This window comes from Kryptolebias marmoratus, linkage group LG2, assembly GCF_001649575.2.
Source record: "Kryptolebias marmoratus isolate JLee-2015 linkage group LG2, ASM164957v2, whole genome shotgun sequence".
Taxonomy (NCBI): Eukaryota; Metazoa; Chordata; class Actinopteri; order Cyprinodontiformes; family Rivulidae; genus Kryptolebias; species Kryptolebias marmoratus.
The window spans coordinates 8,033,723-8,048,846 of record NC_051431.1 but is presented as its reverse complement, the minus strand read 5'-3'; the positions used below and the strand labels follow the sequence as shown (position 1 = coordinate 8,048,846).

The 15,124-nt window shown below is 36.7% G+C and overlaps 1 protein-coding gene across 1 annotated transcript in view; it reads right to left on the bottom strand.

Annotated features, from left to right (window-relative positions):
• dph1 (diphthamide biosynthesis 1) overlaps positions 1–15,124 on the bottom strand; it is a 55,005-nt gene that overhangs the window by 23,963 nt on the left and 15,918 nt on the right. Inside the window, exon 4 of the mRNA XM_025009998.2 lies at positions 2,350–2,471. Within this exon, the coding sequence (XP_024865766.1) occupies positions 2,350–2,471 (122 nt within the window). The remainder of the gene's footprint in view (positions 1–2,349; positions 2,472–15,124) is intronic.

Below are 15,124 nucleotides of genomic sequence, written 5' to 3'. Positions count from 1 at the left end.
CAATAGAAGTAGGCTGGAAAACACTAATTCACTTTAGAGGCAGGGGGTAGGTGATTTCATCTCCAACTATATAAAGTTCAAACGATTTGGCATGAAAGATAGGAGTGGAAAGTAATAGGATACTGGGTGTGTGAATGTGGATTTGGCTTGAGTGCGTGAGCTGGGTTGTCAATTAACTGAAAACAGAATTGATGAATGGTTCCACATCTCAGCGAGGAGGAAAAAGGTAAGGAAATGGATATGTGTTTAAAAATCTAAGCTTTATTGCAGGGCAAAAGGAGTTGAACCATCAGAGGAAGAGCAGATGAGTAAAACTCTTGACTTAGACTAACAGCTGTCTGTTGCTTGTTTTTAGACACTCCCAAAATGTAAAGGGCAGAGCAAAGCGACATCGATCCGTGTTCACATTAGCATGGTAGCCTGAGTGCACTTAGGTGCTGCAATTAGAGAAACAGTCAATGAGACAGACAGAACTCACTTGCATCATTGGTTTTATTGTCATGTGTTCTTGCAATAAGGTCTAATAACTCAGTTGCTGATTAATGACCATGTAAACAAATTCAGTATATGGGCACATTTCTTGAAGGTGAATATAGAATATGTTTTAAAAGCTTGTTTACAAATGGTTTGTTAAAAATGGTTTTAAAAACAATCAATGTCTTATTTGCTATATGTTATATCTGGTTCTAAATTAGTCAATTTTTGATTTGTTGATATTTTCTATACGGCAATAAATAGTAGTAGCCAATGGATGACTATATTATGAGTATGTAACCAATTGTTTCACAAGTGTTTGTTTAAAGTAATTGTTATCTGGATTAATATATAAGATCAGGTAAATAATGTAAATAACATTAAAAAATTCCACTGAACATGAAAGTGGTTTGTGGAGAGCATTAGTTTGAGCTTGTTTGACCATTTATTACATAATAATTCAAGACTAAAATAATTAGGTTTTTCTTGGTGTTTATAGGCAGGCATGCAGATTTTTTTTTTCTTTAAAACATCTCAACTCAGATAAGGACAAACCCTTTCAACCATTCTTGGGCAGTTAGATTGTTTGACTCAGGAGGAGTTTTGTCATTTGAGGTGAAATGATTGATGCACAGGTGTGAGAAGACATTACCAATGTAGTTACAATGTTGTTGCATGACAGCAATTGGTTTAAATTGATGCTTTCTCCCTCCTCTTCACTATGTTTGAACATCACAAAATCTTGTGTGTTTGTGGAACATGCCAATCTGTTTGAGTGTATAAAGACTGAGCCTTTATGAAGAAATCCAAGAAATGCAGCATCTCCCTGCAAGAAAATAAAAGTATGCAGGCCTCAACAAGTTTATCACCCACTGCCAAAAGGTGAAGGCAGACATAATGTTTTTGCCCTTGTGTGTGTGAGCGTACAATCTAACGTACTTCTCTGCAACTCCAGATTTCCTCATATGACAAATGCCAGAGAAAATAATGAAAGAAAAATAGAGGATCACAGGGTAGACAGGTTGTGAGTCAGTCAAACAACTGTCGTTCATCTTTCACAGGTGGATGAAATCTTGGGAAAGAGTGTGAACAATGTTTCATGACTGAGAGCTCAAGACCAGGATCATACACACACACAGGCGCCCATAAACTCTCAGAATTAGGTCTTTGTTCAATATTTTTGAAAGGCCATAAAACCCATAAAAACTTTATTATTTTCATCTTTACATTTACTTGGTTCTGTTGAGCAAAAATGCCGCTGAGTAAATATCTTATCTCCTCTGTAAACATACAAGCAGCACTCCCATAATTCCACCATGATTGACAAATAAGGAATGTGCTCTCACACACAAAGACAAACAAACAAACAAAAAGCATAAATCAACAAAATGAGCTTTTTCCTCCATTTTTATTAAAATTCTGCTGGTCATTTGTGGTATTTGGGAGAGGTGAGGTTGTTCTGGCAGGGATATATCAAAACTATTGATTTAACATTTCCTCTCATGTTCTGGAAGAGACAGACAGCGGGGGCGAGTGTGAAGGTCCTCAAGAACTGCTTGGGGTTTCAAAGGACGCCTCTAATGCATGTTCTAAATTGATCTGAAAGCGAGGCTCCAAAGGTCTGGTATTCTTTCCATATAAAAGGTGGTCAGACTACTCTAACTCGTTACACTTTCCATTCATCGATAGAGCCATCTGTCAGTCTCTCTTTCTGTTTTTGTTGATGCTCTATTATTTTTTTCATTCTGCCTACTCTTAGAAGGTGGGTGTCCTTGATACTTCCTTTCTGAACGTGGGTCTCTGAGATCCAATCTGCACTCAGGTTCAGAGTAATGGAGAAACAATCATGCACACACTGACTGTAAAGACACTCACTGAGACAACTGTGACCATAGTGAACCATGAAATCAGCTCCCAGGGCTCGGGCAGTGAAGTCATCCACGCAGCAGGCTCCATACGTCACATCCCCCATAACAATGGTATCTGCCTCTGTGAATCTGGAATGTATGCACACAAAAAGGCACTAATCAGTGCAGTCACATACCACATACAACCGTTTTGATTCTTACCACAGTGATCAATACCCATGGTATGCAAGGGACTATGTGATTATGAGAAAGCAGAGTATCATCAATTCCTATCTTGGCAAAGCCAACAGAGCACAAAACATAGTTTCTGACATTGTTGCTAGTCAATGAATAACTCACAGGGTGACTCATTGTTCTCATTTTGCACTTTATGACCAGCGATCAATGGACAAACTGTATGATAGTCAAAGCCTAGCTAGACAGGGGTTACTAGGTCATCAGGTTAGTCTGATCAAAGAAATACAGCTACACAAGGAGGAGCTTGTATTGGCTTTTGTTATTCTATCTAAAGATTGGATTTATTGCTCGTCTGTCTAAGAGCAGAAAAAAAAACAACAACAATGACTTGCAGCATGAAAATGTGTTTGCAGGATAGACATAAACTATGTACACCAGATGCTTTAAATCACAAATAGACTGTGAGAGTGTATCACAACCCATGTAGATCTAATGTTCCAGAGGACAAAATCATAGCTTATTGAGAGGAAAGGTAACAAAATTATACCCAGATCTGTTCAGAAGCACTGTAGAAAGCACTACTGAAAAACAACATCTCTGCTTTATAGCCCTTTATGGGGAAATAAATGTTAAGTAAAGCCATTAAGGCTAAGTAAAACAAATAAAATTTGAGAGCAACCCTCAGAAAAGTTAATGAACAGGAGCTTGAGGCATTGGAGAAGAGGAAGACAGGGGAGTGGTTGTAAAAAGGTAGTTTATGTCAGGTATTTGTGGCTGTATTCTGACAGATTTAGGCTAAAAAGATGAGACAGAAAGCCCAGGAAGAGAAGGAGGCGATAAGCAGACATGGCTGCATCTGTAACAACCAACAGAATCTTAGTAATGCGTCTCCTGCTGTCTAATCTTTCGACCTCCATCCACTCTGTTTATTCCTAGCTTTGTCCTCTGCAAGGGGCCTCAGACAAAGTTTCTATTAAGCTTTTCCTTTCTTATTTTCTCTGATGTAAACTCTGGGTTAAGCTCTCTCTGGACTCCTTGTCACTGTCCCCTTGTTTTCTATGTTGTTCCTTTACTTTTTGTTCCTCCTTATTCCCCTATCCCAGCTACTATAATGGCAGCCCTCAAGTGAAGAGTAGTGTAGGGCCAGCTGAGCCCAGCAAATCAAACACAGCAATTTATCTGGTAAATAAATATTTGCCTTTGATGGTTTGAGTCAATTATCCTCTCTGATGTTAGGGTTTTGATTTTATCTTCATATGTCTGATTGTACTGCGAACCAACAGCAGCTAGAAAATTGTGGGTTATGGAAAATTATATAATCACAGAGTAGTTTGAGATCTGTAAACTTTTTCACAAGTTTCCCCATTTACTGCAGCCCATTGTTCATTCAGAGTAGCCAGCTGACGTTATTTGGAAATGCATAAACATGCATCAAGTTTTCAGCTAAAAATACACAGCCTGCCCACCAGGAACAAGAAAAGGAGAAAGAATAATTCCTGCAATCTACTGCAGACCATGCAGAACCATCTACAATGCAAAACACAGAACTACAGAAGATTATTGTATCTAATCAGCCATCTATTGGCCAAAAACATCATTATCACAGTACCTCCAGTGGCAGTGCAAAGCATATCTAGTTATTTCCTGGATGAAATTTTATGGTAATAAATGGTAAGAATCTGAATAAAAGGCCAATATGAGAGGTGTGATTTTACTCGAACATAGGCATGGTAATTACTGGGCAATGTATACCCCCATATCCCACTGGGAGAGAGGAAAAGACGGAGAAGGGGCAGAAGAATGTTAGCGAGTTAATAAAAATCCCATTCCCAGCACACTCTTTCAAAAAGAAATAATAAAAAACAGTACAGTTATACGTACAAAGTACAACTGTCCTCTATCTCTGCTCATTTACATCTATTTCACTTTCCATTTTTGTTAGGAATTCCTCTTTCCGTTCTTGGCTGCACCTATCTCTTCTGTCAGTTGCTTTCCCATTTCCTATTGTATATCTGCACTGGTTTCGGCCCATCTCAATGCACTCTGTTCAGCCATTCCAGCTGAAATGTCATTAAGATCTAATTAAGATGTCAGAGGAGCTTGTGAACGCCAAAAACAGCCCTTGTTAATTAGCTCTTTAGCATACAATTTAATGTGTGAGAAATTGCCCACTGATTTAAATCTTTTAATATCTTTAAAAAATATTAAAAGTCTACACGGGAAACACAGCTACAAGCCTACAACCAGAAAGACAAATGTATATACACACACAACACGCAGGCTGTGGATTTACGGCCAGCAGATTGTATCACTGTTTATCAACAGGTTAAGTAGCTATATTTCAAATAAATAGTCTTTTCACTTAGCAACATCACCATCCTTGTGCAGCAGGGTAAACATGAAAGACAACTTATCGTTCTGCGCTGTCCTCGAGAGATGATATTCTTTTTCTGACTTGACAAGAAATTTTTCAGATGCTATAATAAAAGAGAAACTTGTTTGCCAATAACACCTTACAGCTCAGAGATGTTGCAGCAGACAAAGAAAATGAAAAACTTTGCTTGCCTCTGAACTATCATATTAGCACATATAAAGATATTGTGCTGTTGAAAATGCTATTTTTAAAAAAATGAAATAATAGGACTGAATTAAACAACAGGTTACCACAAATTGTGTGAATAACTGTTTATTTAGGGTTGTTGTAATTTCTGATATGAGTAAGTTCAAGTATTTTCTCCATCAGCCATTTTCACTCTCAGGGCCTATTCGACTACAAAAAACAGCCTCAAAAAGCTCACAATGGTAGCTGGAAAAAAATGATTCTAATTAAAGTTGTTTCTGACTGTGTAAGAAAATTTCCAGCTGTGCACTGTTCTTCTAGTGGTGGGGGACACTTCTGTTAATGGTAGTGTTTCATGTACTTTTTTAGTGAAGATGGACAGACAAATATACACTCAGTCAATGATAACTGGAGGGTGTCAAATAAAATGACAGCCCTGAACGTCATACAGTCATTTTTTTTAGATATACCTTAAACCACAGGGTTCCAACAGAGTCTGAAATGTTCCTGGACTGTAGGGCCACAATGCAACATAAAAATCACTCATGCCATGTCAGTTATGTCCATGTGATAGGCATGTTTAAAGGTATAATACAAATTATTTTAAAGGGTGATATTTTTTTTTCTTCTTCTTCTTCTTTTTTTGACGTAACGCAATGAAGGCATGAATGAGTCTGAATCAATTTAAAAATGTCAGAAATCAATTAATATTTGATGAAGTCCTGTTAAGGAACACAAAAGAACAAAATAACTGCAACTTTTCCATTGAAAGTCAGTGTTTGGAATTAAGTTGGCTTCTATGAAGTTAAAAGGGAAAAAAATACACCGACAAGAGCCAAACTATATGCAAGTTGTGTACATGTTTTCATTCAGAGGAGGTGGAAGAAAGGTGATAGCTGCCACTGCTAACGAAAGGACCATCAAGAGAGTGATGTTAAATGTTGCATTTAACTTGAACAAAAATAAGTGAAATTACAAAGTCCATTGCAACTTTTACTGCAGAGGATTTTCAGTTGCTGAAAACCAGGGCTGATGAATTATGTTTTGCACTTTGGAGCCATGATAGAATCTGGTCATCCTATCACAGAAATACTGACATAACCATTCTCACGTTCTACAACAGAACCCAAAAAATAGTAGCTGAAACACTGAGAAAAGTGGGTAAGAGAGCTCTAGCATGTATTTACATGGACATCCATTGCCACACAATCTTGTATTACTGTACTCAGCATTTTCACTCCTTTTGTTGTTAAACTAGTTCCCAAAAATTATTTGAATGAAAACTATTTTACATTGCAGTGTAGAGCAGAATAGCTTTGTTTGTATAGGTCTGATAGATTATATGCTCAGGATTTTGTTTAAAATGTGATTATGGATGCACTGAGATGCATCAGTAATCGTTTTATCATCACACTGCAGCCCACTGAATTGCAACTGACTCAAATTGTGAGGTGCCCTAAGATTCCCACCCCTATTATTTTCTTGCACAAAACTTTGCAAATACACAATCTAGTTCAAAGCCTATTAATACACCCAATGATTAGCTGCCTAACACTGCCTTAACTGCAAAATCATAGCTACAGTGAAAAACAAGGTTTATAAAATACTTTATTAAACCCCAAAGGGATTTTTATATTGTTCCAGAATAAGACATTGGGGAAGAATGAATAAATAAAAACAAGCTGTTGACGGGGGGGAGGGGGGGGGAGAAGTGTGGCGAAGAGAGAGGTGTGGTTAAAACCCCCAAAGACTGTTATTATTCTATGATGCCTCATGCAGCATCAGCAGCAGCTACCAGAATAACACAAGTGAACTCTTTTGGTACTAAACACTGACAATAACCCTCAGCTGAATGCCCAGGTTACAAAGATATTCCTTCCCAGTGAAGTGTCTCAGACTACACCATCTGTTGTTAACAACACTACAATGCCTTTAGCTTTTCCAAAGCAGCTCTATCTGTTGCCTTTGTCTCTTCGTATGGTCTAAAATTGGGAAGGAAAAGCATTAAAAGTTAAAAATATACTCCTGCGTCCAAGAAACTATCTCAGCAGAACAATTCATTCCTGCATGCACATTTCTGCACTAAAAGCTAAACTGATCAAAGGATGTTCACATAAATCCCAGTGTCCTCTGCTGTTTTTTTGAATAAAATACTTAAGGTCAACTTGTCAACCCAATATAATGGCAAATACTTACTCTTCAATTAGGAAACAAATACTTGATAAAATGTAGCAATAGCTTCTTTTTCTAACTTCTACATTCATCTAAAATTTTGTCTTTTCACTGTTTATGCACAGCAAGATGTCTCCTTCATTGCCACAGCGAGACATGGTGGCCCTGAATGAAAAGAACCGAATGCACCAAGCTTGTACAAGCACACCCATATTGTTCCTGCCTCTGCTCCTGCGCTTATTTAAGATATAATGAGGTGTGTCACAAGTTTCCTTAAGATCTATGCTGCTATTCAGATTCAGCTGGCTTGACTTCAAAGAGGTTTTACCTTCTCTGTCATTGCTCTCAGCTCAAAATAAAAAAGATGTCTCAATAAAACTTATTCTAACTATGTTGTTAGTAGACTGTGCACAGAACACAGGATGTTTTGTAGAAACTTCACAAAAGCAGAATAAATCACTATTAATGTTTCAAGGTAAGATTGCTTGGTTATAGGTAAAAAAAAAAAGTAAAATAAAACCAAACTATATTTAGATATTAATGTAAAATAATTTGGAAAAAAAACATACAAAAACTTAAAGAAACTTATCTATACTTGTTGTTTCTTGTCAAACTTAAAACAGCATTTTGATCATCAGCTCTCTTTCATCTTGGGTTGCGCAGAGCTCAACATGTCACAATCTGTTAGAGAGTGAATTTTGGCCTTTAGGGAGGGTTGAAAGCAGATCGCTGTAAGGGTAAGAAGTGCATTTGGGGCTTTATGGCACAAGACTAAAAGAAAGCAACAATATAAAACTAAAAAAATATATTTGTTTTATCTAAATTAAGCCATTTTTATTGTATTTAAATCAAAGTTGTAACTGAAAATACAATCCAATTAATTGCACAGCCCAAGGGTATGGTTGAGTTGTCATTTTTGTGCAAAAAAAGGTTTCTAACTGAATTATATAACCTGCAAAAACATGATCTAAGTGGCAACTATGACAAAAGTCAGTCTATTTTCTACATATAAAAAGAAATGAGCTCCAGTGTTCACTTGACAATATTCTTTAGCAAAGACACAGAATAGTCTTTTATATTTCATAAAAAGATAAAAGATTATTCTGTTCTACTATTTCTTTAAAGCCACAGAATTCAAAGTGAGGCTCAATTATTGCCATACACTCTCACTAATTAGGATTCATGAAGATAATTATGAAGACATTAAGGTGAGTGTGTTACTTTTGTAGCTTTGTCTTTATTAGTCTTGAAATATGATTGCAAATCCACATAAACCAACCTTGATAATGAAGTCATATCTCATGTTATATATTGTATTACAAAAGTAAACATAATGGGCTATAATTAGGCATTGTGAAATAACTTCAGACTGCATTAGGGGCTTTAATGTGTATTTTGAAGAATATTGTTAAAAGCAGTTGTGCTTTTACAACAGCAACATCAAACCATACTGATTTATTATCTTCCTTTAAACTCTGGTGTTTCCCAGCAGAGTTGAGACTCAATATTTAGAATATAAAGTGTTGAACAGAGCCAAAGAAAAGTTAAGAACTGATGTAAGTTAACAACACTCAAAAACCACTAGTATTCAATTAAAATTTTACTACATTTTTTAAATTGCTTTTGACATGTAACATCCAAGAACTGCTGAGCATATAGTTATATTGCATTGTAGAAATCTGATCGTGCAAAAGAAAACTGTGCTGCAAAAAGAAAATAAATGAACCAATCACAGCTGAATACATAAACAAAGGCAATGAAAGTGTTCTTTTTAAAAAAAAAAAAACTGTCAGCCAGAGGAGAGCTGCAGCCCACTACACAACATGTCTGTTCATAAGACTGTTACCAGTGAGGCTATTGCATCTAAATTCTAATAATAGAAGAGGTGGTAGACGGGCCTCGCAGGAAACAAATTGACAAGCAGGTCAGGGAGGTTGGTACAGGTGCTGCAGCACTGCTCTTGTTCAGCCACATTGGGCAGGCAACTCAAATGAGCAGATGCAGAGCAATTCCATCCCAAATCAAGTCATGCGTGCACTAACACCCACAAGTGCATGAGGACACAAGCCCACCATTTCCCTTTGCTCAAAACATGCATGTATTATTTCCTACATCTGGCCAAAGCTCATCTTTTATTCCATTACATTTCAGATTTTACCCCCTCCCCACACACACACAAACACCACCACCACCACCCTTCCTGCCAGTAGCCTATTGTGTGTCTGTGAGTGGGCTTTGGCGAGGGGAAGAGCAGATTGGTGCTGGAAAAGAGGCCTCTCCCAAAGGTAGAATAGCTCTGCACAGATGAGCTGTCATTATTTCCTCAAATGAATTCATTTTAGGTAAGTAGGCAGGGAAAAAAAAGATTCAATCAGAGCAAGAGTATGGAAATTAAAGCCCAGTGAAATAAATAATGAGCATTGTGGAAAAACAAGAGAATATGCAACTTGAAAACCGAAATAGGAGAACAGAAGGACTATTATCTTCGAAACACTAAAGAGATTGGGTCACACAGATGAAGTAAAGGTGAACATGAGGATAGTAATAAAGAGAGGAGGAAAAAGGAAAGCAAATGCACAAATCGGGTTTGTAATATCACTAAATCTGACATTCGTAATCAGCTTTCTGCATATATAACATAGACAATGTCCTAACTACTCCCCTTCAAAACTAAATCTGGCGAGGGGCAGTGTACATGAAGATTATATAATCTCTATTCCTTTTAGGGCCGTCTATACCTTTTCCTCCTAAATGACTTTTCATTGTCATTTACATCCAGAAATTCTGAGTTTCCTGTTCCAAAAAAGAATCTGCAGGGGAGGGGGCGAGAAACCAGTAGAATGTGACATTCAACTTGCACTGAACATCTGCCAGGAATGAGCAAACAGAAAAAAACAGCGAGCACAGGATGATGCTCAAACAGATGTTTTCAGTAATACCATTAGATAATCCTTTAACTCCCTGAAAACAAGATCATTACTGCTATTTCTCTGAGTAGATCTCATCTGTTTGTCATGGTGTTTATTCAAAAGCCTGAGCAATGGACCATTATGGAAAATCCTACAGATTTATCCAAATAGATCCCTAAACTATACAGTACAGCAGCACATGTTTATAAAAAGCAGACATTAATTCATTTGACAAAACAAAAGAGCAATATGGGCACGGTTAAAATAAGCAACTTGAACTGACGAAGCTGTCAAAGATGAAAATTTAAATCTGCAAGCAGGGATATACTAATCTCTATGGATCTTTGAAAAAATAATACAAAACATTAGTTTGAGACAGCAGTTATCAGATCTGTGGAGGTAAGAAAGGACAGATCGGGATAAACTTGATAAAGTATTGATAACAAGGATATTAAATGCTTCTATGCCACAAGAACAGAAAAACAAAGCTTCCATAAAGATGCAGTTACAGAATGAAATTAATTCATTTCTTGTCTGAAGCCTTCACAGAGTGGCATTTTTACAGTTTATGAATTTGGTCCCAAAATGCTGTTTAAAACATTTTAGCCATTTTTTTTTTCCAACAGCAAGCAAGAGTGAACAAAAGTAGAAATTGATCATAATCTGCTGACATTTTCCAACTCATTCTGCCACATTTTCCCACCTACGGTAATTGCGGAGGCCATCAAGTTTCTTCTGTCCTACAATTGACATATCGTTGTGCCTACTCATACCCCAATGGCACACTGATGGTTTAAGACATAAAGTACAATAGTTTTTCAGTTGTGCACATAAACTGAGCAAAATTATTTTAACTAGCAAGAAAAATATGCCGTTTTTATTTTATGTAACAATTACAAACATATTTTTGGATTTTCACAAGTTGCACACATGTTTTACCTTTTTTTAATTGGCAAAAAGAAAACAAGACGCTCTTATTTTGCTGTTTTGGCTTTTCTGCATGCTGTTTTTTTACATTATCATTGGAACAAGCAAACATTTAAAGAAACCAGATGAATAAGGGAACAATTTTCTACAAGCTCAATCCCACTGGACTGGACCTAAATGCTCCTTTTACCCATTCCAACATGAACAAACAAAGGTGTATCAAACGCAACAGCACTCTGCTGTTCTACCAAGATTTGTCTTGACATGAAAGTCATCTCTGAAAAATAACCACTGTAAGTCTTTCCTTGTAACGATTGATGAGGTCACATACATATAAACCCCTTTTCATTTACCCTTAAGGTCTCCCTCCATCACCTGTCGCTCCGATCCCTCAAGTCGTTTCACATTTTCTCTCCTTTGTTAAAAAATTCTCAAGTTTTTTGACTCCTTCCCTATCTTTTTATGCCCCTTGTCAGAATTTTTCCGAGCTGCTGTCTATCATGACATCTTATATTTGTGACTTACTGTCAGTGCAGAATGACAGGTTGGTCCTAGTGATTGAGTTGTTCCTAATTTATACTTGTACATAAAGTGACACTTCATATTAGCTTCTTCTTGTGCCCAATCTCTACAGAAGTCAGACTTCTCAGTTTTCACTTGGTGCATGGTACATTTTCCTCTGTACCAATATATTTATTCAAAAAAAATAAGTTTTAAATAGTTGTAGTATAGAAATAGGTCTAATTATAACAAAAAACAACTAACAATGTTCATGCTTTCTCTATAAAAGCAAATGAGCTTTTCCATTGTAGATTAGGAAAACATGTTGGAATTTTTCTAGACATACAACTGTGCCAGATTTGCAATTTTCAAACTACTTTTACTTTAAACATTGATCCCCAATAATGTGCACAGGCATGCTTAAACAAGAGAACTTGTGAATGAACTTAAAAGGTTACTTTTTTGTGAATATTGAACTTCCGATATTAACAGCATGACTGTTTTTACCTGACAATCCTCAATAAAATGTATCTACATTAAACAATGTTCATTTTAGCCCCTTACACAAAACACCTCAAGCTGGTTCAGACATGTCTTCTTGTCATCTCAGTGTGATTTAGATAAGATAAGATAAGATAAGATAAGATAAGATAAGATAAGATAAGATAAGATAAGATAAGATAAGATAAGATAAGATAAGATAAGATAAGATAAGATAAGATAAGATAAGATTTATTATCCTAAAGGGAATTCAGATTTATGAAAGGACCAAGATACGCAGTTTCTCAGCTCAATGGTGTGACGCAGGGATGACAGACGGTCTGTGCAACCAGCCAGATGCCGGATTTAGAATAGGAGATATCCGACACACATTTTATGTGTAGCACTCTATGTCAACATTGTGGAGTTAAACTCCAAGCCTCCTATGGTTCTCCGATGCCAGCTTCATTTTTCAAAGCTCACATTATTGTGGGATGTGGCCAGCTTGATTGGTGATTTACAACCAGCCTGAGGCAGCTTAAAGAGGGACACATCTTTATATCCTTGTCATGGAACTGTGTTATGAAAGCGAATAAGTGCTGCAACATGAAAAAATATGATAGTTAACATATAATGTCATCTACCAACAATTAACTTTTTTAGAAAGCTTTATCAAAATAAAATTGAGAAATTAATGTAACCTTGTTCACTTGGAATCTGTGAATTTGGTTCAAACTTTTCAAATGGTTCAAACGGTTTCAAACTATGAGCATGAATTAAAAAGGAACCAGTCATACATAAAATTGAGTGTCTGTACTATTGCCTTCAATCAAGTCATCATTGCTAATGTCATGTTTCAATTTAAAATCAAAATGCAAAATTAAAATAGCCAAGCTACAGCCAAATTACTTTTTTTTTCTTTTTATATCTGTTAAAAGAATCAATTGTACTTTTCACGACATCTAGGGCAATTTCAGAGGTGTTAGCTTCCAAGATATCATATTACACAGTGTCAGCACCTACCAGGATTTCTAGTCTGCCAGGGCATGATGTGATGTGATGTGATTATGTTTCACAAAGGTGAAACCGGTAGGTATTTTTATGGTTTTCCAAGCCTTTGTCTGTAAGCTGAGGATGGACATAAGTGTGACTGATTCACTTCACCCTAACATACTGCTGCAAGGAAATTCAACTGTGAAACGATGGATGTCACATTGTCAAAGGATGATGATGTTCAACAAAAATACTTCGGTTAGTCGTAATGACAGTTTTGTGTTTCATTCTTAAATGCTTTCCTTTTTCTGACTCTTCCTTGCTATCCATTTAAACTAGAATGACTTTAAAAAAAACTATTGGAGTTCTAACACATGAAAGAAAATATTCAAAAAAGAATCTCCCTTCTGAATACAAACTTTGTCACTTGAGAAAAGGCTTAACCTCTCTCCTGACTCATGGCCTCACTTCTGTTCTGTCACAGCATTTTCCTCCAAAACATGTCACAAAGCAAATGAACAACTTTGCAGACAGTGACTGGTTTCCGCAGGGTTTTCTGGTAGTTGCTGAGATGTTGCTCCAGAAAAGTTTCAAGTGGGCAGTAAGAATATGGCTGGCAGGAGAGTCAATTAGACAGCATATGGCTCTATGGGTGAGCTTGGAGCTCATATAGGAATATTCACACAAATGAGAATCTCAAATAGCCAAAGAGCTGACAGAAGTGAGAGCTGGCACTGACAAACAATCAGAGAGCACATATTTATAAAAAACAATGCACATTCATTCACTCTTTTGTGCCAGATCTGTTGCTATTGCTCAGCTGCGCTGTGGGCGCCATGAAGATTGTGACGATGTGAGAGAAAGAAGGCGTCTGAGACTCCTACAAGGCTCCTTCCTAATGCTACATTTGACATTTACCCTGGGAAGCTGTGGGCTGTGGCTGCTGCTCTCAGAAATGATTCAACCTGCTGTGCAAAATGGAAACTATTCTGATGGATGTAGACAGCTAGGGACTAGAGATGTCTGGGGGCTGTGTGTGCATATATTGTATTGAGGTTTACCAACACACAGCATTTGACAAAACTCTTTACTTGAGCCATTTAGGGCCTATGTTGGCAGTCACCTATGGTTACAGATGATGTAGAGAGACAGAAAACAGATCAAGTGTGTCAGTGGGATCACCAAGTGAGTGTTTTCCATCACATTTTTTACTGAATTGCTTTTTAAAGCACAACCCCTGGACAGCTCAACAAATCCATCTTACAAGTGTCTCCACACCCACTCTGCCCACTAGACTAAAAATTTGACCAAATTACGCTCTTGTTTTGACAATATTGTAGGAGGAGGTCTCATGTTGTTAATATTTTTATGCATCTCTGAAATTCATAGAGTATTAAACATTTTGTGAACAAAAGGTCTATCAATCAAGATATTTCATGTTAACCTTTGATGAAAAGTTGAACAATCAGTAAAGTAATTCCAATTAATCTTACAAAAATTATGACCAAGAACTTTAGAGCAAATACTTGTGTTGCAGAAGAGAAGGAGAAGAAAAGGAAGACTTTGAAATGCACTGTGTGAAGAGAATAATTTCTGTAATATCTTTTGTTTAAATTCTGCTAAACTTCTGATGAAAATGCGGGTCGTTTGATACTCCCTCATTTATAGTTTAATTTTATAGGCATTGGTCCTGACAAAATAAATGTACAAGAAATGTATAAGAAAGCCACATCTAACGGTCACCAATACAAAAACACAGAGGTATTTTTCTAGATGCTCTTGGGATTATGTGTGAAATATAATCCATGGCATTTGAATATCTATCAAAATCATGATCAAGCTGGACCTAAATGTCGGACATATTTCCATGACACTTAGCATAGCCAAATCAATGCCTGTAAGGTTTTTCAATACACACTGAGAAAGAAGAACAAAGACTGATTGTTTTGTCTGTTATTTGTCTTTTACTGAAGCTCAAATGATGGACAGAAAGTAATCTGTTCCTGCAGCATACCCTATTTTATCTTTACAATTTGGTTATTTATCAAAAAATTAGCTCATTT